Source organism: Schistocerca piceifrons, chromosome X (assembly GCF_021461385.2).
Source record: "Schistocerca piceifrons isolate TAMUIC-IGC-003096 chromosome X, iqSchPice1.1, whole genome shotgun sequence".
In the NCBI taxonomy this organism is placed as follows: Eukaryota; Metazoa; Arthropoda; class Insecta; order Orthoptera; family Acrididae; genus Schistocerca; species Schistocerca piceifrons.
In genome coordinates, this window is record NC_060149.1 from 892,561,714 (window position 1) to 892,589,266 (window position 27,553).

Here is a 27,553-nt window from a genome sequence, read left to right on the forward strand (position 1 = left end):
CCTTCAACATCTTTTTACTCAAAGCTGGTAGAAAGTGGTAGTAAATTAGCTGAGATACCCGTAATCTTGAGTAGAGTGGTGATCATGGATTGGACCACCAAAACCATGGTCAGTTTGTTCGAAGATCCGATTCCATAGGGTGCAGAGGGCACAAAGGGCACAGTTAACACTATGCCGTCTGGCAACACCACACTGCTGTCGTGTGTGAAATAGTGGTCAACGGCCGGCGACACCACAGTGGTATCGTGAGCATAGTATTGCTCAGTGGCTGGCGACAGCACTTTATTATCTTTTGCATTCTGTTAGTGTTTTGATTAGGTAACATTAAATTACACACATAAACAAGTTTTTTATTTTTATAAGTACTTGTGACCTTTCATTATGGTGGACAAAAGAGACAATAGGATTATCTACGATGAATGTGCGAACATCTTCTCTGACATTCCGGACGACTTGGCTGATTGGGAAGAAGACACTGGATACCAAAAAAATGAAAGTGAAGCAGAATCATAGGAAGATAGTTGAATATGTCCAAGAAGAATTTGGCGAACACTACGGTTGTCAACTTATTCGGCTGAATCAGACAAAACAGACAGTGCACAATGGTCAGACTTTGATTTACCAAGGACCAATAATAAATTTGAAGGCTCCCCGGGTCCAAACATATTTCCCAAAGATACACAGAGTGTAGAATTATATATTGAGAACAATCTATTTCAATATATTAGCAACGAAACCAACAAGTCCTACAGTCAAAATTGCAATACAAGGGAACTGGATTTAAAAATGCCAAATTTGTCAACGTTACGGGACTCAAAAATGGTTTGGGGTTGCTATCCTTATGGGAATTGTAAAAAAAGCAAGGATCAATGATTATTGCTGATATTTCGCAAAACGATGTCCTGCAACTGATTCAGACAAATATTATCATTTTTACTTTCTTCCAACAGCAACAATAAACCGGATAATGCCGACCAACTTGTGAAAGTGCAATTTGTAATTGATTATTTTTCCAAAAAGTTTAAAGAAATGTTTAATCTAAGTCAAAATATCTCAGTTGATGAAGGGATGATACTGTGGCGTGAACGGTTAAATTTTAAAATTTACAATCTGTCGAAAATTACGAAATATGCCATGATCATTCAGATGCTGTGTGATTCAAGTACGGGATACATTTCCTCATTCAAGATATATTCCAGTGCTGGACAGACTTTAGCAAAAACAGTGATGGAACTATTGACACTTTCTGATGGAAAGCGAATCACCTCTGCATGAATAATTATTATAACAGTGTAGAACTTGGACAGAAGTTACTTGAAAAGAAAATTCAACTTTGTGGAACGATACGACAGAATAGAGGATTTCAGGAAAATTAAAGCATGCAAAAGTCAGTGTGTCTGAAGCTTGTCATCAATGGAAAGGTGACAAGTGGTTAGCGACAAGCCAAGTAATCCGAATCAGCGATGCCGGCACCAAGTGAATAAATTTGTACAAGACGTGTGAACAGCAAAGTTTTAATTTAGTAAAATGTAGGAAGAATGAGGAAATTTTCATAGATGGGCCACAGAAGCTAAGAGATGATTTAGAGGGAACATGGGTTCCAGATTAAGTCAGTTTGCTGTCCACAAGTCGTGATGAGAATTCCACGCGCACAGCCAATGAAAGTGAATCTGACAGGCATGATGGACTGGTCACGGGTTAAAGACCCTCGCACATGTACTATTAGGGTTTAAAGGCCCAGAAGCCATAAATGAGTATGCTCCCATTACACAGCAAACCACCCATGCGAGTATGGAAGACACGCTCCAAAAGGAACATATTAATATGCAGAGAGAGACCACAGTCAAATGCCATGACAAAAGTACCAAGACAATGAAAAACGTTGAAGGTGAGGCACCTACAGCAACAGAGAAGTTCATGTGGAGTGTAAAATGTGAATGTGATTGCAGAGTGCCAGAGAAGCACTGTAAAGTGCACCTCAGAAGTACTAACGCCCACTTACCAGTAGTGGAAGACAATGTTGTTCCCTCCACAGTCATAACATGTGCAAAAGTCAGACGGTTTTCAGAAGATTGCAGGTGTTTCCATGCTTCCAAGTGGCGAAAAAAACTGACGCCTCAGTCAGAAGCAGGGGAGACTGCAGACAACAATGAATTCTTATGCTATTTATGACAAGAATGAGGTTGAGATTTTTAATCCCCACAGCCTGGGAGCGTACGTGACTCAATAGAGTATTGCATGGCAGTACTGGTATAGAAAATTGTAGATGTCTGTTAACAGCATGTTGTATCTTGTGAATAGATTTTCTGTTGTAGTAATTAGTAGTTATTTATTGTTTTTACCATAGACAGTCATTTTATGTGTATCTGAAGTGTGGGACACTTGGTGTGAATGTGGAGAGATGATATGACAGTAGCACGTGAGTGTGCCTGCATTCCATACGCCGTCACGACACGCAGTGCAAGGCAGGGAGGAGCCGCCCACATTCGACAGCATGATACTTCCAGTAGCGCGGGAGTATCAGGCAGCTCACGCAAGCACATTACCATTTCCACGTCTTTCAAGTTTTGTTTATTTGCTGTGTATATTTCATTGTAATGCAATGTGATGGAGCCATGTTTTACTATATTACCATGCGAGGTTTTCAGTGTAATGACTAGCGTGAAAGGTGAAAACGAGACGCGCCAATATTTGATGAGATTTCTGTTGCAGTATACAGAGGTGTACCAAGGGTACCTTGCAGTTGGTGGAGAAGACATTTTACCTTTGCAAAGTAGTGCATGAAACATTGATTGAAGCATGTTAGGTTTATTTTGCAAATTAGAATATAAGGGTTGGGTAAAATAACGCTAGTGATTACTGACAGTCTAGGTGTTGGCACAGCTTGTACAGCTGAGACTGTTGAATTAAGTAAAAAAAATATTTAGCATGCTTAAGTTAACAGCATAGAAAGCTAGGTACACAAAGAATTTTTTGTTTCTCGACATTTGAGTCAGTCCATACGGCCCACACAGCTGAAACTATGCAACCTAGTAAATGAGAAGGGGGCCTCCCAAAGATCACTGATGAGTACTTTATACATATTGAATGTGGGGTCTGTGCAAGAAGGAAAGGTACAAATCTTATTTTTGTACATCTTATACAGTAAGAAAACATATGCACTGTTGACTAAAATGTGAAGGGGCTACCTGTCCCATCCTTCCTTATCAGTCCAATAAAGTGTATCATCTGAAACTTTATTGTTTTGTGTGTCCAGATATATGAACTAACATCCATTCTGTATCGATTTTATAGCGGTCTTCGATGAACAATACCACTTAAGGTCAACTCTTATGTCACTTGCTTTAATTCTATCTTGTGTATTTTCCATGTTGGCATTTCTGTCAAATAAGTCTTTCATGAACATTATTGCTGTGTAAAGTGCACTTTTGTCTCACACGTCTTAAGTCTGTGTGTCATCAAATGTACAGTGTTCTCATCTGTCATATGATGAACAGTGTTATTGTGAGCAGTATATTTTTGATTTACACTTGTCTTGAATACATGTTTATTTTCCATACATCTTGTGTATGTCTGTGATGTTATCATCAAGTTCATTGTGTTCAATGCCATTTGTGTTCCTCATGTATTGTTTACTTGTTCTGATCTTCATCTATTTGTGCACATCTTGTCATATGTACATATGCAACATAATCATCATGTTCAATGTAATAGTGTTCTTCATGAACAGTTTACTTGTAAGGAAATTTATTTATCTTTACACGCCTTGTACCTCTTTACTAAGAGCAACCATATACATTAATGGTCAACTGGGCTTGACACACTAGGGCACAACTGATAACATAATATCCCCACAGTATCCCACATCAGTGAATGAAGTGTTACTGTAAGTGTTTTCTTTTGAAGAGAGAGAGAGAGAGAGAGAGAGAGAGAGAGAGAGAGAGAGAGAGAGAGAGAGAGAGAGAGAGAGTGTGTGTGTGTGTGTGTGTGTGTGTGTGTGTGTGTGTGTGTGTGTGTGCGTGCACTTTGCCATTACTTTCAACCTTCCATATCAGAAGCTTAATAGTCATGACAAGGAGCTGTGTAATATGTCTGACCACAGCCACTTTCGCCAACTCGCCGCGAGTGGAGGAGGAGGAGGAGGAGGAGGGAGCTGGACACCCTGGGGTGAGCCCCCGAGGAGAGGACACTGCAATCATTCCACAAGCACACAGTGGGAAGCCGGGCAGATGCCCTCACCTTGCTCAAGGAGGGACACATTGCGAAAGGCCCATCTGACAACGAGAAGCACACCGATAACTGATGGACAAGTGCAGCCATTAAGACGGAATGCCACATATGTACACATGAAAGCATGTGAGTTCTTCTGGCCTGACGGGAGTCATTTTACCTGCCTTAAAAAGCAGGGATGTGCTGAAAATTCCAGCACCCCACAGGCACAGGGAGAAACATACACAAAGCACGGGGAATTGGCGCAGGGAGGCGCGTGTAAGAAGTCAGCATTCTTAAGATGATGTTTTCTTTGACAGTAAGGACATTCCTTATAAATCACAGATGCCAGCAGGTTTTGAGATGAAGCCAAAACCTGAGTCTGTCCATGCCTCAAGCAGACAGAGCGGTTATAAAGAAGTGTTGTGCAGCTGCTCTCACAACACCCTCAGAATGCAGGAAAATATCATAAGATTGTGAAATTGTATGAAAGTTTCCGATACATGAGGCATACACCAGCCCACACCAGATAGGAAATTCTTCACCCCACATGGAGAATTATGGCTATGAAACAGTGCTCTGTCATTGGGCTGGATTGAAAATTTTGTCTGCCAATGACAACACTGAAACGTACAATATTTTGAAGAGGAGTTGAGGTGAGAGATGGAGGAAAAGTGAGATGTGGGAGTCATAGATTTCCAGAAGGCTTTTAATACCGTTCCTCATAAGTGACTATTTATCAAACTGCATGCATATGAAGCATCGTCTCAGTTGTGACTGGATTCGATTTCCTCTCAGAGAGGTCACAGTTTGTAGTGATAGATGGTAAATCGAGTAGAAAAGAAGTGATATCTGGTGTCCTGCAAGGTAGTGTCATAGGCCCTCTGCTGTTCCTGATTTACATAAATGATCTAGGTGATAATCTGAGCAGCCCCTTAGATTTCTTGCAGATGACGTTGTAGTTTAACATCTAATAAAATCATCAGACAGTCAATTCCAATTACAAAATGATCTAGAGAGAATTTTTGTATGGTGCAAAAAGTGACAATTGGCACTAAACAAAGAAAAGTGCGAGGTCATCCACATGGGTACTAAAAGAAATCCGATAAATCGCACAAATCTAAGGGCTGTCAATTCAACTAAATACCTAGGAATTACAATTACAAGCAACTTAAATTGGAAAGACCACACAGATAATATTGTGGGATAGGTGAAACAAAGACTGCGCTTTGTTGTCAGAACATGTAGAAGATGTGACAAACCCATTAAAGAGACAGCCTACATTACACTTGTTTTTCCTCTGCTGGAATATTGCTGCATGGTGTGGGATCCTTACCAGGAAGGATTGATGGAGGACATCGAACAAGTGCAAAGCAGGGCAGCTCGTTTTGTGTTATTGCACAATAGGGGCGAGAGTATCACTAATATCATACACGAGTTGGGGTGGCAGTCACTGAAACAAAGGCAGTTTTCTTTGTGGCGAGATCCATTTACGAAATTTCACTCACCAACTTTCTCTTCTGAATGTGAAAAAATTTTGTTGACACCCACCTACATAAGGAGAAATCATCATCATAATAAAATAAGAGAAATCAGAGCTCTAATGGAGCTCCTTTTTCCCATGCACCATTGGAGAGTGGAATGGTACAGAAGTAGTATGAAAATGATTCAATGAACCCCCTGCGAAGTGCTTAAGTGTGAATTGCAGAGTAACCATGTAGATGTAGATGTAGATGGAGACACCACAAAAGCAAGAGGACATGGCCGCTCTTCCACCAATAGCCAACATCCGCCTTTCGACACCGTGATAGTGCAGCATCAGCCACATGACTGACAACTGTCAGACAATGCACAGATCATACCTGGGCCCTGCCACGAAGCCACGACTGCTGATGAGGGCAGCCGACTTGTGCCACATAGCTCCAAGGCAATGTGCAGAATCGACGCAGTGCCTGCCGCTGACAGCAGTACACAACGAACGATAACAATAAATGGTGAGACGATTCATCCCCTCCTCCTTCCCCTAAATAACTGAGTCATGTCCCTGCCCATTAAAACTGGCCCTGAGAGTTATAATTTTGTTTTGGTTTGTGTAAACAGGACGAAAATAAATACATGTCTTTCATGTTTTGACCATATAAGCAATCTTTTTAATTGATATATGAACCTCTTAATTATGAACCATTTCTGTTTGATTTCATTTCATGATCAATATCAAGTAATTGTTGCCACCTAATGTGAGGCAATCTCATGAGTCATCTGCTTGCCACTTCACATCCAACAGCAGAAAGAAGACGTCACAGCTCACTACAATGGTGTTCGATATCTGCAAAATAGTGGACCAAGGTGTTGGAGATAGCAATAGGGTCTCCTATGATATCATCTTATAGAGTCAAGCCGTAAATTGAGGAATGGACCTTGGTCTCAGAGAGCCATCAGAGGTTGGCCCACATAATGGAAGAGGGAGTGTAACTGTTAAAAGAACTGGTAAAGGAAATTCAGCTAGCTTTTTTGCTATCCTGAAGAATGCAAACACATTGCTCACACAACTGTTTATAACAAATGCAGTTTGACATCATAGGATAATGGTTAATGGTTAAAGACACGGAGAGCAGGTCTCCACATGCAAATTGCATTGCGGCATGCCTCAGTCCACCAAGGGACTGGAACAGTAAGGGTAAGGATGACGTGCACGGAATGGAACATTCTGTAGTGGTAAGGATAATGTTGGTAAGGTATTCTACATGATCATCACAACTGGGGAAAAGTTGGTCATCAAAAGTTCCCAGGGGGGAGTAAGGCCTCCAGTCAGCCTTAGAAAGCTGCCATTTGGGTTTGCATGTAGGTACGGTAGGAGTCAGCAAATGGATAGCACATGGGCAAAGAGTCACTTGAGTACATGCCAGAGAGAATGGACCCCTCGAGACAATGGTCAAGCTGGGAAGTGCAGAATGAGAGGTTCAAATGGGAATAGGTGTGCATGGAATCTGAAAGGAATGTGGGTGTTCCAGTGTTAAGGCAGATGAGGTTGTGTTGATCAAGAGGGTCACCCAAGAGAGCACCTCTCTGATAGGTTTGGCAGAGCCCAAAGGGGATGGTGTGCATTAAAGTACCAAAAAGGGGTGAGGGAGTTGCCTAGTAAGCTGGAGGAAGTCCACCTTGGTGACACCGAATGATGTGGAGGTGTAAACAGTACAAAGGGAAAAGGTGAAACAAGGAAGGAAAATGCAGACTGCAACAGCTTGCAGCCAGGTGTGCAAGGAGATGGTGTGACTATGAACAGCATCCCAGATGAGCCTCATGACTCTCCCATGAAAGGGAATGCCATCCTCAGAGGGAAGGTCAAAATGGACCAGAAAGGTATGCAAGAAGTCAAAGTGGTCATGAGGATGCAATTTTGTTTCCTTGTTGGATCTAAGGCTACAAATGTCCCATTGGAGGAGAAGAAAGGGGAGGAGGGAAAAAGTGAAGAGGCTGACAACTGCTACACTTCAAAGAATCTATGCTGCAGGGTACAGGGACTGGAGGATCCTGCTCCATGAGATCAACTGAGGTGTTGGCATTCTCCCTCGGTTGGTCTGTGGAGTCCAGGGCAGAAAAACGGTTGACAGTGCACACTGGCGGAGGTTGACTGGATGAGGGTATCACATGGCAATGCCATTGAAGAGGATCTCTGAGTCAGTGAAGCAGAAGACTGTGTGCCTTTGTTCGATTTGTTGGAGCCATTGCAGTTGGCAGATGACGATTCAGGTGTTTGTTGGCTGGAGGGACATAAAAAGTGTTCATGGAAATATACCTTCTGTTTTTTCTGGCCTGCTGGTTGTATAGCAGGAGATTGTGCCATGTGAGGTGAAAATTTAGTGGCTTACTTCACAGCTGGAGGAGAAGGAATCAGAGATGCTACCATTCCACTAGGTGGTTTTACAACCACGGTGCTGAATTTGTGGTTGCATGTCTGCATGGCCGTGTCCTTCTTAGAGCAAGATGTAGCAAGAACAGTACTGTCAAGTGCTGGATGGTAAAGCACAGGGTTTACAACTAGTGAACAACTTGCAAGCAACAGGGTAAGGAATTTTTTCATTCACCCAGATCTCCCAGAAAGACCACTCATCGACATATATGACACAATCTTGGGAGGAGGCTGCATTGTCGCCATTGCAATTGATACAGTTGAGGGAAGGAGGCAGACAATCGCCTTTGTGAGCATCCCTACCACAGGTTACACATTTTTGAGTGTGGTTGTAATGATGACACTGGTAGCAGCACATCAGATTCAGAATGTACGGTTGGACTATGATAACTTCATAGCCTGCTTTGATCTTGGATGGAAGCACGACTTTATCGAGCGTGAGAAAAAGAGTGCATGTGTGCACTAAGAATGCATCCACCTTTTTCATACCTCCATGGACTATAATAATGCCCTGATCAAGGGGTAAGTCTGGATTTCTGACGCAGTCTGACCATCAAGCAGCCTAGTGTAAATAACACCGTGTGAAGAATTCAGCATTCAATGCGCCCCGACATGAAGAGTATAGCCCTGGAGGAGCGAAGCTGCAAGCAGTTGTTATGCTTGAGAATCACAAGTAGTCTCCAAAAGCAAAATGCCATTGTGGAAACAAGAGCAAGATTTTACAGGGCCAGCAATTGCATCAACACCTTTCTCAATAATAAATGGATTAACCATAGCAAAAGACTGACTGTCTTCAATATGTGAAACAATGAGGAACTGAGGTGCAGCTGGGAGTGCCTTTGATTCGTTAGCCTCATTCTGCTTATATGTAATAGATAGACTGACAAGAAAATGTTTGGCTCATTGCGAGTGAGTTCTCCATGATTGCCAGCATCTCCAACAGTGCACTCCTTCCAACTAGGGTGGCCTCCCCTCAGAGGGGGGATCACCCACCTTCACATCTCAGGTCACACCTTCTGAACACCTGGCAGAGGGTCCAATTGGCAATTTAGGAAGGTAACAGCTCAGGCAATCACCCCTCCCTGGGCCTGGACTGTACCAGGGGGTAAATGCAAACTCTACCTATTGATCTGGGGCTGGGAATTATGTGTCAGATGCATGGGCCAACCTTGAGGAGTGCACAAAGAGGAAGACGAAAAGGAGGAACTTCAAATGCCAAAGTAGAAGAAGGGTAGGAGAGGGGGGGGGGGGGGGGGAAAGAAATAAACGAAAAATGAAAAAACTGTGGAGGGTCTGTTCTGATGTTGGACTACTGAAAATCCACAACACAGTCCCAAATACATCTCTGACATGTTCTGCAAGGGAGGGGAAAAGAATAACAAGAGGATAGAGATGCAGCACAGAAAGGAAAAGATGCTGCAAAGGCTGGACCCCATGCTAGCCAAGCAAGAATTTGCCAAAGAGTAGTGAGCCCCCTGGGGAATGAATTGTGTGTTAAAGACAGTGAGAAACAAGTAAGTGTATTCTGTTGTAAGGACCTACGGGTTGCATGCAGCCGTAAGTTATGGACATGTGCGTGCTCACCAGCTGGCCTGTCTGGAATGCTGACGATTTGCTTGGTCAGTAGATGTGCATCCAACCACACTGCAATGGAGTATGCGACTGGCCACCATCGGCAGTGGGCAGTATTAACTAGCGCGGCCTTGGGCGCGAATCTCTCTCTATTCTTAGCTCACCATGGAGCCTTTCAATATGACCGTAATTAGCCGGTGTTAGGATGTCAAACACAGTGATGATGGGTGTTTTATAATCTGCCTTTGCTAATAAAACTGTTTAAACTTACTTCTCGTGTTCGCGTATTGCCGTACTTCAAGAACCCACCGCTTACAACCCCTGACAAAATATTCATGTAATCATCAAGAGGATAAATTGAAACTGCCACTGTTAAAAGTGTGAGGGTTAAATGGGGGAAAGCTACGTAACTATGGAGAAGTTGACATAGAATTAATTCTTGACCAAGGCCAAGACCAAGATGAAGGTGAAAATAAAGATAAATACACAGCAAGGGTGCAAGTAGTTTCAAATAACGAAACACGTTACAACGGTGTACTTAGATTTGATTTCTTGTCCACTAACAAGGCAGAAATATTTATCACATAAAGAAAGATCAGACTAGGCCATAGTAACTACAACCTTGGAAATCATTCTTCAGATTGTACTCAAAGGAGCAGCAATACTGATGTCAGGGGAATGGACCACCCAAATGATGCATCAATTCAAACCGTCTGAGTCTATGTTCAAATTGATCAGCCCCAGCAGATTCCCAAGGGAGCAGGAAAGACAATCTATGTTGAAATTAAGTAACCCCAATGCAAGGAAGGAACTTTGTTATTAATTGAGCGATCCAAGAAAAGTGAGTTATTGGACACAATGCATTGTTATGTTGCTAGAAGTGTAGGTGTCGCTACAATGGTGAGACAGAATGTCACAAAAGCCCCGGTTACAATAACGAATATGAGCAATGAGGATGTTGTTTTGCCATGTGGAACGAAAGTTGTTGAAGTGTCGAACATAAGTAAAAATGACATAATACAGACTCCAGATGAGGTAACAAATGCTGCAGTTATAAACACACAGATTTTTGTAACAGTACCGCAAAATTTCAACGAGGAGACGAAGTTAATAATGAACTGAAGTGCAAGATTTGGGAAAATATAGAACATTTGACAGTTGATGAACAGAAGATTTTAGCGCCTGTTTAGCTGGAGTATGCAGATTTATTCCGAGAATGTGTAAATTTACCTGTCAGTCATTTAGTTCAGCATCATATTCATACAGGAAATGCTGCCCCAATCACACAGAGACCTTGCCGAATACCATTTAGTCAAAGAGAGTTGGTAGAAGACATGGTTAAAGAACAATTAGAAGCCGGAATTATAAAACCAAGAGAGCCTTCAGACCCACCATGGTGTTCGTCTGTTGTAACTGTAAAGAAGAAATCAATTTCAGGAGAACCACAGTTCTGTTTTTGTGTTGATTGACGATCTTTGAATGCTGTGAGTACTCCTGACATTTACCCCTTACAAAATTTAGTGGAAACCTTGGATTACTTAGGCAGATGTCGAATTTTTTCAGTATGTGATTTAACAAGTGGTTATCACCAGTTAAGAGTGCATCCAGATGATCAAGCAAAAACTTCATTTGTAACAGCAACAGGGGTATACAAGTATCTCCGTATGCCGTTTGGACTTCGTAATGTTCCAGCTACATTTCAACACCTAATGGATTCAGTTTTACAAGGGCTCACACAAGCACTTGTTTACCTTGATGATGTAATAATTTTTGGTGAAAACATGAAGCAGCATACTGAGAGACTACAAGCTGTTTTTGAGCGTATAAGAAGTGCAAACCTGTCTTTATCAATAGATAAATGTCATTTTGCACAAAATAAAGATAACTACCTTGGTCATGTTATAACTAGTGAAAGTGTTCAACCTGATCCAAAATTAATTGAAGATGTAACGAATTTTCCTGAACAACAGAATTTGAAAGAACTACAATCATTCTTGGGATTGTCAAATTTCTACAGATGATTCGTAGGCGGTTATGCGAATATAGCACATCCAATGACACAGCTACTGAAGAAAGGAGCCACATTTAATTGGTCAACAGAATGCAAAAAGGCAATGGAAGAGCTTAAAACTGCTCTAACCACAGTCCCAGTGTAAGCCAATCCGGATTTCAGTAAACCTTTTATTCTTTCAACCGATGTATCCAATTTTGCCAGAGGTGCAATCTTGTCTCAAGAAGCTGATGGTCATGGACATCCAATCTCATTTGCTTCCAGACAGTTAAACAAAGCAGAATGTAATTATACTACTACTGAGAAGGAGCTTTGTGCTTTGGTTTTTGGTATAACACATAACAGATGTTTCTTAACAGGAAGAGAATTTACAGTTATTATAGATCATGCTGCACTTATATAGTTATTGAGCTTAAAGGATCCAAGTTCCAGATTAAGAAGATGGGTATTAAGACTGAGTGAGTACAAATTTAAGGTTATTCACCGACCTGGTAAACAACACGTGAATGCTGATGCAATGAGTCAAAAAGTCAATGTTTGCGTTACAATAAGTCGAGAAGAAGAGTTAAAGGCAGCTCAAGAAGAAGATCCACAATGCAAATTATGGAAAAATGATCACTGTTTTGTCGAAATAGATGGATTATTGTGCAAAATCACTAGTAAAGGAAACCGCCTAGTTATTCCAGAAAGCATGAAAGAGCAAATCATGAGAGAGCAACATGATTCTTTATTATCAGGACATTGCAGTAAAAAAGCAACAAACATTAAAATACCTCAAATGTTTTGGTAGCCGAGTCACAAAGCTGATGTTTCCGAGTTTGTTTCACAATGTGATACCTGTAACAGACGGAATAATGTAGGAAAAAGTAGAGCACCATTGCAAGAACTGCCAGAAACAAGTGAACCATTTGAATGAGTAGGACTAGATGTCGTAGGACCGTTGCCTAAGACTAAAGATGGAAACAAATACATGTTGACAATGTTAGATCATTTCTCTAGATACCTTCTCACAATACCAATACCTGATCAGAGCGCTGGGACTATAGTTAAAGTTTTTGTAAAAGAATGTATTCTTACGTTTGGATCACCATTAAGTATAATTAGTGATCAAGGAAGGAATTTTATGAGTGAATTACTTAAACAAACTTGTAAGCTCATGCAAATAACTCAGTTAAGGACTACACCAGCACACCCTGAAGGAAATGGAAGAGTCGAGAGAGTCCATAGAACAATTATTAAAATGGTTAGCCATTATGTGAGCAGGTAACACAACAATTGGGATGTCTGTTTACTGTACTTGGTAAGTTGTTACAATGCCAAAATGCACAGCTCAACTAGCCTAAGTCCATATGAGATCATCTAGCAGAGAAGAATGCATTCACCTTGGACTTTGCAGGATCGACTACCAGATTCAGCAATGAACACGTAAGGGATCTAGCACGCAAGCTAAAGGAAGCATGGAGGGGAGTCAAACAGCGGAATCATTAATCCTTTCTTCAGCTAGCAAGACAACATGACCGCCAAGCAGCAGTGCCACAGTATCGAGTTGGAGATCTTTTGTATCTGAGCAATGTGGTGTTAAAGAAGAGTCAAGTCAAAAAGTTTAACAAGTTTTGGAAAGTACCACATACAATCTTGGAGGCGTTATCACCAGTCACTCTTAAGCTCCAACTGCCCTTTCGTTTGATTGTTGTTCATGTCAATCATGTAGCCATTTCTCGGTAGATTTCCTGTAGTATCGCAAGAAGACGAGGACTGACCGAGAGGCAGATCTGCTGTTCTCAAACCCTGGAAGCGAGAATCGCGAGGTCGCAGTCCAGACTTCGAGGCCGACGCATCGTCATGTGCCGACCAATCCTGTTCCAGACACCCCTACAATCTGCGTAAACGTGTGTAGTGTGTGAGAGTGCAATGCGTGTGTTTATTTCAGCCATGTGCTTATGTGAATGTGTTGTGAAAATTTAGTATTGAAACTACTGCATGAGTGCACAAGTGAAACTAAACGTTTTATTCCACAGATTACCCCAAGAAACTCATTTACTTTATGTTCGTTGTTAACTATAGTATTTAGAACTAAATAACCATGTTCATTTTTATTCTAATGCTTGACATGATAGCATATTCTACTAATGCTGTAGTAATAGTACCACAGAGTACAGGTGTTTTGTTTGAACCACGATCAGACATGGTAGTTTCAACAAGTAACACAAAACTTGTCCTCAAGTACAATCTGAGTGATATCCAGCAACAGTTCAATTCTGTAAAGAAGCAGATTAACCTAATTCGTTCTGTCAAGAGTAATGATACAATTTTGGAAATGGGTACATCTTGGTATAATAACTGGATCACAGCCAAAATGCAGGTAGAGTCTCCGTTTGCTAATTATGAACACGAGATTTACTGTTTTTTAAAACTTTTGCCACATAAAGCTTTAATTAGGTGTAAATGAGCCTGGTTTGATTATGGATGGAATATCCTTCATACTGTATTTAGTACTTTAACTATCTCGAGATCTACTGGAAGTTAAAGGCAAAATATTAGCTCTTGAACAACAGCCCAGTACAGATTCAACTAACCTCTCTAATGAAATTATCATATTAATGAATACTCAAAGAACCATTACTAACCACAAAGTTTTCATTGAACAGATTGTAAAGCAATTTATCTCACATTTCCACGTACTCTGTAATGAAATGAATGCAAATATCCAAGAACTATTCCAAGTATTAAATGCAGTGAGTGCACTCTTAGATTTAAACACTCTTTTGTTAAGGATTACTGATAGTTTATCAAATGCTAGAATTGATGCCCTTAACTTAAGAACAGCCTTAGAGAGTAGTTCAAATGCTTGAGCAGTGTACTACTACATCCAGAACCAGTTTTACAGATCCTACTATGAATTGAACGAAAGCTAGATGCAACATATACCATGATTTACCCTGTTAACTCTTACAATTTATATGCTTACTATAAGTTAACCACCACACACTCCTTAATGATTGAAGATGAATGAATTGTTATTGTTTCTATTCTCATTGCTAGACCAAAGCATGATTTTGAAATGTATAAGGTTTATACTTACCCTGTGAAATGGAGACAGGCAGGTATTCATGTAAAGTATGTACTGAATGATTATCTACTGATAAGCAAGGATCGAAGATATTTTGTGTCCCTAAATGAAAATGATTTGCATATGTGTAAACGTAGTCATAAGTTAATTTGCCCTGAATCAGCAGTATTCTTAGACAGTAGAGTGTACAGCTGTGAGAAAGAATTGTTTATGAATCAGCCCCCAAGAGATGATTGCCCTAGAATTTTAATGCATCTTTATCATCCATTTCTTAAACAATGTTCTGAAGGTATAATTTTCTCATTTAACTCCACCCTTGATGTCACATTTACATGTAAAAACTATGATACATTTGAGCTACCCTTTACACTAAAATTGAACAATAGTGGATTAATCTTGAATGCCACACATTGTGATTTATCATGTGAACTATTCGATATGCCTAGTGTGTTGTCATCTACATTTCATGCAACTGGACATTTGCCATTAACTAGAATGTTATCTGTTTGTTACAATGATTCATACATATTAACATATGGGAAGCATTCCTTATCAAGTTTTTCCGAAGACAATAATTTAATTAAGGACATCCATGAAAATGTAATCTCTTCAATAATGAGTTAAATTTCATTGAAGCAGCAAATAGAATTAAGTCCTCCAATTCCTCCAGTAATGTTAATGCTTACTTGATTGTCAGCATTGCGTTTTCATTGCTTTTATTAATTTGTCTTGTCAACAGCATTTGTCATGTATGAAATTGTCATCTTGAAGGCACACTTCTCTGTACCAAACGTTACTGTGTCTTCAAATTAAATACATGTTGCAATGCCTTCTGATGCCACAAATGGCGAAATAGATTCATAATGCCCAGGAGGTGGTTTTGAGCCACCTATGGTTGCTCTTTTTCTCTGGGGAGAGTGATGTAAGGGTCAACGGGGTGTACGCAGCCGTATGTTACGGACACAAGCTCACCAGCCGGCCTGTCTGGACATGCATCTGGCCACACTGCAATTGAGTACGTGACTGGCCGCCATCCACAGCGGGCAGTATTAACTAGCGTGGCCTCGGGCGCGAATATGTCTCTTTTCTTAGCTCACCGTGGAGCCTTTCGATACGACTGTAATTAGCTGGTGTTAGGATGTCAGACACAGTGATGATGGGTGCGCATAGTGTGCGTGTTTTATAATCTGCCTTTGCTAATAAAACTGATTAAACTTACTTCTCGTTTTCGTGTATTGCCGTACCTCAAGAACCCACTGCTTACAACTCCTGACAAATTTGTGTAATCATCATCTGGGCCAACAACACAGAGTAACCCCCTTATATTGTGATAATAAGAGGAACCTTTGCCCTGAGTCACAATGCTCAAACAATATGTGCTGATGTGAGACACCACTGTATTCATGAGCTAATACAGGAAAGCTCACCGTCAAGTTGGTTAGTACCCACAAGCAACAACCTGATTTTTTGATGAAGGTACTGCTGAAGATTAAGCATCAGTGGTTCTGCTAAGCCATGGGACTTTCAGACTACATGAATTAATAACTTGAGAATTTGCAGGGGTGTTGAGAAAACTATGTTTTTTTTTTCCTTTTCTGGTGTCTTGTACAGCAGTTTGTTGTTTTGCATCTTTGGTCAGTTCTGTAAATATATTGCTGAATAAATAGTTTCTGATGATTAATGATCCTAGCAATACAAAGTACATGAATTTCATTCATCAAAATCAACTTTATAATCACCAAAGGACCGGTTACAGTCATAGTCCAGTAACATGTCCTCTGAATTAAGTACAAGTATCTCTTCCTAGGATAGGATACTATATTTGAACCTCAGATGTTTTTCATCCCTTGTCCCTGCTTCTGCTTAATTGTTCCCTCATTTGTCTTTATGGGGAAACAGGATTCAAAAAAGGGTAAAATTTTGTCTGCCACAATGCTTGTTTTGTTAGTCCTCTTCCTCAGTGAATTTTTATAGCCATCTGTGTTTTTCTTTACAAAATTTACACCCTATTCAGAAAGTATACCTACTCTACAAATGCCTCACTACTGCTTCAGGTATAATTTACTGAATGTATACACACTGTATATCCTTAAGAAAATTGTGTTGTGTAAAACAGAATAATAAAACGATCATAGTGAGGAGACACTCATAATTTCAATACATGAACCAGATGCAATTATTGTATGATACTGTGGTAAATAAGAGCTACAGATCACAGTTCATATACAACTGAGAGACAATTTTACGATAGGTTGCCAAATAATATAAAGAAACTCCCTAGACATCTTTCTAAGACAATTTGAAACAGCTGTTAATTAAAAGATGTTTATTCTCACTTAGAAATTTCTGAACTTTATTATTGATAGCACAACTTCTGTATATTGCAGTATATTACTGATGGTAAATATTTATATAATAGTATCTAATACAGTAATTCTTGTATACATTCACTATATGTATTGCATGATATAGTTGTAAATGTACAAAGAATGATGCTGTGCAAGACTGTAAAGTTATTATGGACACCTAATTATTGTTATTATTATTTCTGTCAGTATTATTATGAATTCTGACATCTTTCTTCTGTCTGATGCAGGGCATTACCATCTTTACTTCATTTATTCTCTCTCTCAGTGGAGGGCCACTATGACACAAAGCACTGCAATAATTTTTTGTGGAGAGCATTTTGATTTGATATGCTTTGCAGGGACAAATTTGATTCATATTTTATTTCAGTATATCTCAATCAGTATAATTCATTTGGTTTCTGATATTAGTAGCTTGGTACCATTTGTAAACATAGTGAATGTGTGGCAACACTTGATAATAGCCTAATAATTGAGGTGTAAGCTTCATAAATTAAGGTGATACACTGAAGAGCCACGGAAACTGGTACAACTGCATGATATCGTGTAGGCCCCTATGAGCATGCAGAAAGCCACAATATGATGTGGCATGGACTCATATAATGTCTGAATTAGTACTGGAGGGAACTGACACCATCAATCCTGCAGGGCTGTCCATAATTCCGTAAGAGTACGAGGGGTGGTGGTCTCTTCTGAATAGCACATTGCAAGGCAACCAGATATGCACAATAATGTTTGCGTCTGGGGAGTTTGGTGGCCTGCGGAAGTGTTTAAACTCAGAAGAATATTCCTGGAGCCACTCTGTAGCAATTCTGAACGTGTGGGGTGCTGCATTATCCTGCTGGAATTGCCAAAGTCTGTCAGAATGTACAATGGACATGAATGGATGGAATTGATCAGGCAGAATGCTTACATACATGTCACCTGTCAGAGTCATATTTAGACATATCAGGGGTTCTGTATCATTCCAACTGCACATGCCCCACACCATTACAGAGCCTCTACCAGCTGGAACAGTCCCCTGCTGACATGCAGGGTCCATGGATTCATGAGGTCGTCTCCACACCCGTACCTGCCCATCCACTTGGTACAATTTGAAACAAGACTCATCCAACCAGATAACATGTTTGCAGTCATTAACAGTCCAATGTCAGTGTTGATGGGCCAAGACAAAGTGTAAAGCTTTGTGTCATGCAGTCATCAAGGGTACACAAGTGGGTCTTTGGCTCCAAAAGCCTATATCAATGATGTTTCGTTGAATGGTTTGCACGCTGACACTTGCTGCTGGCCCGGCACTGAAATCTGCAGCATTTGTGGAAAGGTTTCACATCTGTCACATTGAATGATTCTTTTCAGTCATCATTGGTCCCATTCTTGCAGGATCTTTTTCCAGCTGCAGCGATGTCAGAGATTTGATGTTTTACAGGTTTCCTGATATTCATGGTACACACATGAAATGGTTGTATGGGAAAACCCCCACTTCATCACTACCTCAGAGATGCTGTGTCCCATCACTCGTGCACCGAGTAGAACACCATGTTCAAACTCACTCAAATCTTGATAAACTGTCATTGTAGCAGCAGTAACTGATCTAACAACTGTGCCAGACGCTTGTTGTCTTATATAGACATTGCTGACAGCATCACCATTTTCTGCCTGTTTAGAAATCTCTGTACTTGAATACGCATGCCAATACCAGTTTCTTTGGTACTTGGGTGTAAATTAAGTATGGCATAGGGTGTGTGTCACACGCTAAGGTAGCAACAATAAGATTTAAAATATATTTCAACATATAATTACAGGGAAAATTTGTGATGTGCAATACACCAACTGAGAAGAGACATTGTAAAACACTTAAAAACTACCTCATTTTAAAAAGAATATTGTACAGTATTTTTACAGCCAACTTCTATAGTACACAAAAAAATACAAATATTCATGGTAAACATACTTCCTCATCATGACCAAAGGCAATGTAAAAGGTTCTCCGAGTCCTTTGTCCCTTTTCAAGCATATACTCCAAAGCTTCCAGAATTCCCTGTAAATAGAAATTAAAGATAAATAATAATTTAAAAAACTGTCTCACAAGAAGAGGTACATAGAAACGGTAGCACTATATGTGTTTAAGATGCCAGCCATCATGTTTATATACCTACTGAATGCCTGTTAGATTACATTAGAATTTTGATTTCTAGCTTCACAGTAGGTTCTTATGTTCAAAGTAGTTTATTGCTTATCATGCAGCATGAAAAAAGAAAGTGTTTAATACTCAAGTACTAATTAAATCCTTAAAAAAACCATATGTTTTTCTTTTTGTAAATACAGTTCTAAAGCAGATTTATTATCTGTATTGATAGCATTATTTTTTAAATGGCTTATTATGGCTCAACGTGAATGATTCTCAATCCTGGATACAGCAGTTACAAAAGTAATCCATCCAGCTTTTAGTGAATTTACACACTATGTCTCACAATAAAATGTATGTAACTGATAATTCAAATCTGATGATGGTTCATATTGAAGCAAAACTGATATTTTAAAAAAATAATGCAGTCAAGATGTGTAACAAATCTTTTTTAAAACCAGTGATTGCAGATTTGTTCTCCAGGGATATTATATCAATTTTTGTAAATAGAGTTCTGTAAACGAAACATTATGTGTGCAACAAACTCATACACCTATGATATGTCAATGTATATCAGGAAGAGTTCAGATAACTAACTGGAATGGAGACAAGTAACATCCTCAATAACAGCGAGGGCATTACCTAGTTGGATTTTTATTGAATAAGCTTTCACTAACTGCCCAAGACATTCCTGAATATACATTCAAACAAATATTATATGACTGGTTAGGTGCCCATCTGTTTTATGACTTGTAAGGAATCATTTATGGCAATATACACTCAAGTTAATCTAGAAAGTTAGGAGTTGTAGATATGCAGAGATAAATAGACTCGCACAAGATAGGAAGATATTGAGGACAACATCAAAACAATCAATAGCCTGATGACCCAAAAACTCATGCAATTTTCAATTAGAGGTAGCTACTACGTAAGAGAGGAAGCTTTCTTATTGACAGGTCACATGGAACAGAGGAATGCACAATATGGCAAGAAAGATTTCAGAACATCTGAGCAGAGCCATATTGTCTCTTTTTTATTTGCCATTAGGTCAGTGGTATACCAAGACTACTGAAGCCTTCAAAATTAGCCGTTATGAAAAATAACACACTGATGACATAGGTCACAATCAATGTATTGTAACAGCAGATAAACATGCAACAGTGCAGCAAATTACTCATACATCCAATTCTAGTGAGTACCCATACCATACAGAATGTCTCCTTGTTAAGGGCTACAGGACCAAGAAATCCGCATGTGTATTTCCACCAAGAACATGTGAAAAGACATAGATCAGTATGAATAAAGACATATTGCTATTTGATGCTTCAGCCATGAAGAAGGGTAGCCTATATGGGTGAGTCATGGTACACAATAGTAAATGCTGATATAAAGTATGGAGAATGATGAAAATTATATGAGGTGATGCATCCAGCTAGTTAACACTGCATGCATTTGGTGGTGCTGTTTACATATTATGGATGATTAGACAGAACGAAATGTAGCTCTAAATATAGCTTCTGAGATATCTGTCATCAGATTTTATTCTTAAACTATGCAAGAACCTGCTGTGCAATTGTGTCCATGTGTTTCTTTACCTACAGCACCTCAAAATCAATCTGAACATTCAGCAATACTTTAGGTCATCTGCAACATCACAAAGTGAGATGCTCTTGATTTTGACCCATCTGTACAGTTTGCACAAGTTGTGGATGGCAGTTGAGTGATCACAGATAAGGATTGTTCCCAAACATGTTTGGAATCTTGGGGAGACCACGCTGTGACACCTCAACACCTCACCACAGCTGTCAGTGTGAAATGGGGTGTTACAAACTACACTCCTGGAAATGGAAAAAAGAACACATTGACACCGGTGTGTCAGACCCACCATACTTGCTCCGGACACTGCGAGAGGGCTGTACAAGCAATGATCACACGCACGGCACAGCGGACACAACAGGAACCGCGGTGTTGGCCGTTGAATGGCAGCATTTGTGCACCGCCGCCGTCAGTGTCAGCCAGTTTGCTGAGGCATACGGAGCTCCATCGCAGTCTTTAACACTGGTAGCATGCCGCGACAGCATGGACGTGAACCGTATGTGCAGTTGACGGACTTTGAGCGAGGGCGTATAGTGGGCATGCGGGAGGCCGGGTGGACGTACCGCCGAATTGCTCAACACGTGGGGCGTGAGGTCTCCACAGTACATCGATGTTGTCGCCAGTGGTCGGCGGAAGGTGCACGTGCCCGTCGACCTGGGACCGGACCGCAGCGACGCACAGATGCACGCCAAGACCGTAGGATCCTACGCAGTGCCGTAGGGGACCGCACCGCCATTTCCCAGCAAATTAGGGACACTGTTGCTCCTGGGGTATCGGCAAGGACCATTCGCAACCGTCTCCATGAAGCTGGGCTACGGTCCTGCACATCGTTAGGCCGTCTTCCGCTCACGCCCCAACATCGTGCAGCCCGCCTCCAGTGGTGTCGCGACAGGCATGAATGGAGGGACGAATGGAGACGTGTCATCTTCAGCGATGAGAGTCGCTTCTGCCTTGGTGCCAATGATGGTCGTATGCGTGTTTGGCGCCGTGCAGGTGAGCGCCACAATCAGGACTGCATACGACCGAGGCACACAGGGCCAACACCCGGCATCATGGTGTGGGGAGCGATCTCCTACACTGGCCGTACACCACTGGTGATCGTCGAGGGGACACTGAATAGTGCACGGTACATCCAAACCGTCATCGAACCCATCATTCTACCATTCCTAGACCGGCAAGGGAACTTGCTGTTCCAACAGGACAATGCACGTCCGCATGTATCCCGTGCCACCCAACGTGCTCTAGAAGGTGTAAGTCAACTACCCTGGCCAGCAAGATCTCCGGATCTGTCCCCCATTGAGCATGTTTGGGACTGGATAAAGCGTCGTCTCACGCTGTCTGCACGTCCAGCACGAACGCTGATCCAACTGAGGCGCCAGGTGGAAATGGCATGGCAAGCCGTTCCACAGGACTACATCCAGCATCTCTACGATCGTCTCCATGGGAGAATAGCAGCCTGCATTGCTGCGAAAGGTGGATATACACTGTACTAGTGCCGACATTGTGCATGCTCTGTTGCCTGTGTCTATGTGCCTGTGGTTCTGTCAGTGTGATCATGTGATGTATCTGACCCCAGGAATGTGTCAATAAAGTTTCCCCTTCCTGGGACAATGAATTCACAGTGTTCTTATTTCAATTTCCAGGAGTGTATTACATCAATGGGTCTACTTCAGTTGTTCATTAATGTAATGTTGTGCAAACAGCTAACATACTGCACTGTTTTATATATTAATATAACTATGTTACATTGTGTTAGTAGTTGTCTGTTGCTGTAATTGCCTAACAACAATAAATTATTTTTATCATTATCAAATCTGTCATTAAACATTTTGATAAATGACAGCAGTCAGTTGCAGAATCCATAATTCACTGCGGATTTAGATTTTTGACAATGACATAGTCATCATTGTTGCTGAAATACAAAAAGAGAGGATCAAGAACAGGTACAAAATATGTATATAACACAGTTATATAAATCAATATAAGTGGAAACACAATAATAACATACCATTATCATAACATACACATGTGAAAATAAACACTAGCATTTACATGGCAGAAACAAGAATGAAGCCATTGCTTACAACCATTGCAGACAATGATAACATGGATCATCAAGGACCTATAGTGTGCTCTATTGGAGAATACATGCAGAAAGCTATAGCTCAATTTTATTGAAGGCCATAACTTTTAAATGACTCTTAAAATACAATACATCTAGGAAATACAAATTAAATAGTGAATATATGTACAGGGCTATTACAAATGATTGAAGCGATTTCACAGCTCTACAATAACTTTATTATTTGAGATATTTTCACAATGCTTTGCACACACATACAAAAACTCAAAAAGTTTTTTTAGGCATTCACAAATGTTCGATATGTGCCCCTTTAGTGATTCGGCAGACATCAAGCCGATAATCAAGTTCCTCCCACACTCAGCGTAGCATGTCCCCATCAATGAGTTCGAAAGCACTGTTGATGCTAGCTCGCAGTTCTGGCACGTTTCTTGGTAGAGGAGGTTTAAACACTGAATCTTTCACATCACTGTGCGTGAAACTTGCCCGCACGCGTTCAACCGTTTCTTTGCTCACTGCAGGCCGACCCGTTGATTTCCCCTTACAGAGGCATCCAGAAGCTTTAAACTGCGCATACCATCGCCGAATGGAGTTAGCAGTTGGTGGATCTTTGTTGAACTTCGTCCTGAAGTGTCGTTGCACTGTTATGACTGACTGATGTGAGTGCATTTCAAGCACGACATACGCTTTCTCGGCTCCTGTCGCCATTTTGTCTCACTGCACTCTCAAGCGCTCTGGCGGCAGAAACCTGAAGTGCGGCTTCAGCCAAACAAAACTTTATGAGTTTTTCTACGTATCTGTAGTGTGTCATGACCATATGTCAATGAATGGAGCTACAGTGAATTTATGAAATTGCTTCAATCATTTGTAATAGCCCTGTAAATGCATAAAAAGTGAACATCAGAATTTAAATTCAAATAAAGTCATAAAAGACAGGAGGAGTCCCCTATGGGATTACCATGTTTAGTTTTATAATAAGACTAATGGATTTTTAATCAATTTATGAAAGTTTTATAAACCAGCAATTTCTGTATGAGTGCACCTTTTGTATGTACTTCAGTTTTGGCTACGCCTTCAAAATAATAGTTCCCTTATGCTAATTATTGGTTTTAACAGTAGTTGGTTTGATAAACACTGTAGCCCCATTTTTTATATTTGGCTTAATGGTTTCCAATAAAACAACTTAGTAGATGCCTTGATATTATGCCACCAATGAGGTGCAGCACTATCAATGATGAAAGTATTCAATAGTTGGACACTGGTCTGTGCATTGTCTTAGCACAACAATCTTGTTTAAAAATAAAGAAGTAAATGTATTTTTTTCAAAAGTTTGTAATGGCTCTTTTTGTAAAATTCTCTTTTGTGACAGGTAAACCCAGTTCCTAATAAAATTTCAATTTACATTATTGATCTGATACTATATACGTTAGAGATCTGATGTACATATTAGCAATAACTTTATAACTATGTGACAGACACAAATGGAAGGGTGTAAATGGAAATTTATTCAAACATTAGATTCTTTAAAATAAAGTGTGTTTAAATTATTACCTCTCTCAAATGTAATCTCAGACAGGGTGCTTGATCCCTATTATGGCACTATTTTATATTTTGTTTATAATGCTGCAGATTTTTCAGTTTTGTTCACAATGTCTTTTAACACCTTTTGATACACATTACTGAAATATGTTGTATGAAGCTTTTGTAAATGAATCTTTTAATCCATTAGTCTTATTATTAAATTCAATATGGTTTTATCACAATCTAATTCCATATGGGGTGCCTCTTGTCTTTTATGACTATTTGTGTGTAAAGTCTGATGTTCACTTTTTATGCATTTGTACATATTCATTATGTAATTTGCATATCTCAGATATAGTGTATTTTAAAAGTCATTTAATGGTTATGGTCTTCAATAAAATTGAGCTATAGCTTGCTGGATGTATACTCCAATAGAATGCACTATAAGTCCTTATTATCACTGTCTGAGCTGGTTGTAAGCAAACAGCTTCAGTTTTGTCCATGTTATGTAAGTGTTAGTGTCAGCAGTCACATGTTTATGCTCTGACATGGTTATGTCTATATGACTTCTGGTAAAGGTATACAATCATTTTGTACCCGTTCTTGCTTCTTCCTGTTTTAAACTGATGATGACTATGTTATAGTTGAAATCTAGATCTGCAACTGATTATTTATTTATTTATTTATATATATCCCATAAATTCAATGCTGCGAGGCATTCGCATGGATGTAGGATGTGTCAGAATTATTACAAATAATACAAAAGGAATACATAAAAGTACCTCTTGCAAGAGGATATCTGGTATAAGACAAAATAAACATTAATAGGTATAGAAAAATTTACATTAAAAAAATGGTAGATCTTAATAGCTAAATGAAAGACACAGTAATGTTAACAGTGATCTGAGTATCATAATGCACAACAGCACATCTAATTAGTAAATGAAAAAATCAATTACAGTTAACTCTACTGAAATATTCTTCTACCGAATAGAAGGAATTATCTAATAAATACTGTTTGAGCTGTTCTTTAAATTTGGGAAGCTCGTGGATAAGTAATTTCAGTGATGGTGGGAGAGCATTGAACACCTTGCAGCTCATGTAATGGACTCCTTTTTGTACAATAGTAAGGATTTTTGTTTCATAATGGAGGTCCATCTTCCTCCTGGTATGGCATGAATCATTGGTTTTGTACGATTGTCCATTTTTACCAATGAAATATAACAGGGAGTAGATATATTGGCATGCAGTTGTCGGTATCCCTAATTTTCTGAAAAGATTCCTACAAGAACGTTTAGGCTGGACTCTGGTCATTATCCTAATAACTATCTTTTGGACAACGAATATTTTTTTGGATAGTGGCTGATTACCCCAGAAAACTGTGCCATACAATAATAGTGCATGGAAATAACTAAAATAAGCAGTTTTGTGGTGTCTCGTTCACATACAGTGGAAATAATAAAAACAGCAAATGTTGCTGAGCTGAGTTTTTTGTGGAGGTGCAAAATATGTTCAGACCAGTTTTAGACTGTTGTCAATGTGTAAACCCAGAAAATTGTTTGACTCAACTTGTAGTAACTCACTACCATTCAATGTAATACTTAATTGATCCTCAACTTTTTTCCTTACTTGGAAATGTACAAACATGGTCTTATTAACATTTAGTGATAACCCATTATTTACAAACCAATTACATACTTCACTAAAGACAATATTAGCCGATTCCTCAAGATTGAGGTTGGGAGTTTTGTTGATGAGGATAGAGGTGTCATGAGCAAAAAGAGTAAAGTGAATTTTAAAGCTAGTATGCAAGGGAAGGTCATTGATAAAGATAAGGAAGAGAAGGGGGCCAAGTACAGAGCCCTGAGGAACACCACAGCCAATGACTGACTGCTGTCCTTCTTTACATTTGAATATTCAATGGCTGCTGTGAACCACTGGTATCCAATGAATTCCAGTTTAGCTAAAATCTATATATAGTCTCAGTAATGATATTTTATATATAGTCTCAGTAATGATATTTTACGAGAGACTAATGCTTAAAAAATGTATACCCCATGGATTTTCTGTGTCTACAGATAAGACTTTAAAACATGAATGAAAACCAATGCTGTTGGATAAAAGAGAGCTCACTTACAAGGGGAGGCCGCCAATTGTGAAACTCAGATTCGATTCATACTGCGCATAATAAAAGCCCATGGCCAGAGGTGTAATGTGGCAAAGCACCAAGATGCACTTCTCAGCCATTGTCGAGAAAATCGAGTTAAAAGAAACCGTTGCGATGAAATACTCTCTATGATTAACAATTTTCTACAGCGTCGTGGCGCAGCGGTACGCGCTCGGGTTCGCAATCCGAAGGTCGCCGGATCGAATCTCGCGCCATGCAATTTTTTTTTTTTAGTATTTGTTTTTTGTAATTCAAATGTATATATATATTTCACCAATGTTGTTAATTGTCTTCATAATGTTAACCACGATATTCCGAAACGAATACGTATAGTGTAAGTCAAACGTTCGAATTAGAATAGAGACCCCACAAACACAAATTTGCTGTGGCAGGTATGAAATATAAACTCCGTTACGTGCTCGTTACACTTGGAGGACAGATGTTGAATGGGCCGAAACGAGCCGCCGCATAACAGCGTAGTTGCCTACTAACTTCGAAAGAAGGTAGATGCGATCCCTAGCGCAACTTATAACATTGTCGAAAATCAGTGCGGACGGGAGAGCTTTGGTACACCCTGTTAAAAAAAAACCGGAAAAATGGAGGCGGAACAATTGGAGAGCGATCCGCCTTCACCAACATGCATAAGCAATTCATTAATATATATATTTGAATTACAAAAAACTAATAATAAAAAAGTTGCATGGCGCGAGATTCGATCCGGCGACCTTTGGATTACGAACCCGAGCGCTTACCGCTGTGCCACGACGCTGTAGAAAATTGTTAATCATAGAGAGTATTTCACCGCAACGGTTTCTTTTAACTGTCGATTTTCTCGACAACGGCTGAGAAGTGCATCTTGGTGCTTTGCCACATTACACCTCTGGCCATGGGCTTTTATTATGCGCAGTATGAATCGAATCTGAATT

General features: G+C 39.9%; 1 protein-coding gene across 3 annotated transcripts in view; it reads right to left on the reverse strand.

Annotated features, from left to right (window-relative positions):
• LOC124721349 (N-fatty-acyl-amino acid synthase/hydrolase PM20D1-like) overlaps positions 1–27,553 on the reverse strand; it is a 266,153-nt gene that overhangs the window by 81,192 nt on the left and 157,408 nt on the right. For all 3 annotated transcript variants that reach the window (XM_047246273.1, XM_047246272.1, XM_047246271.1), the window contains one exon: positions 19,090–19,176. In XM_047246273.1, coding sequence (XP_047102229.1) covers positions 19,090–19,176 — 87 coding nt within the window. The remainder of the gene's footprint in view (positions 1–19,089; positions 19,177–27,553) is intronic.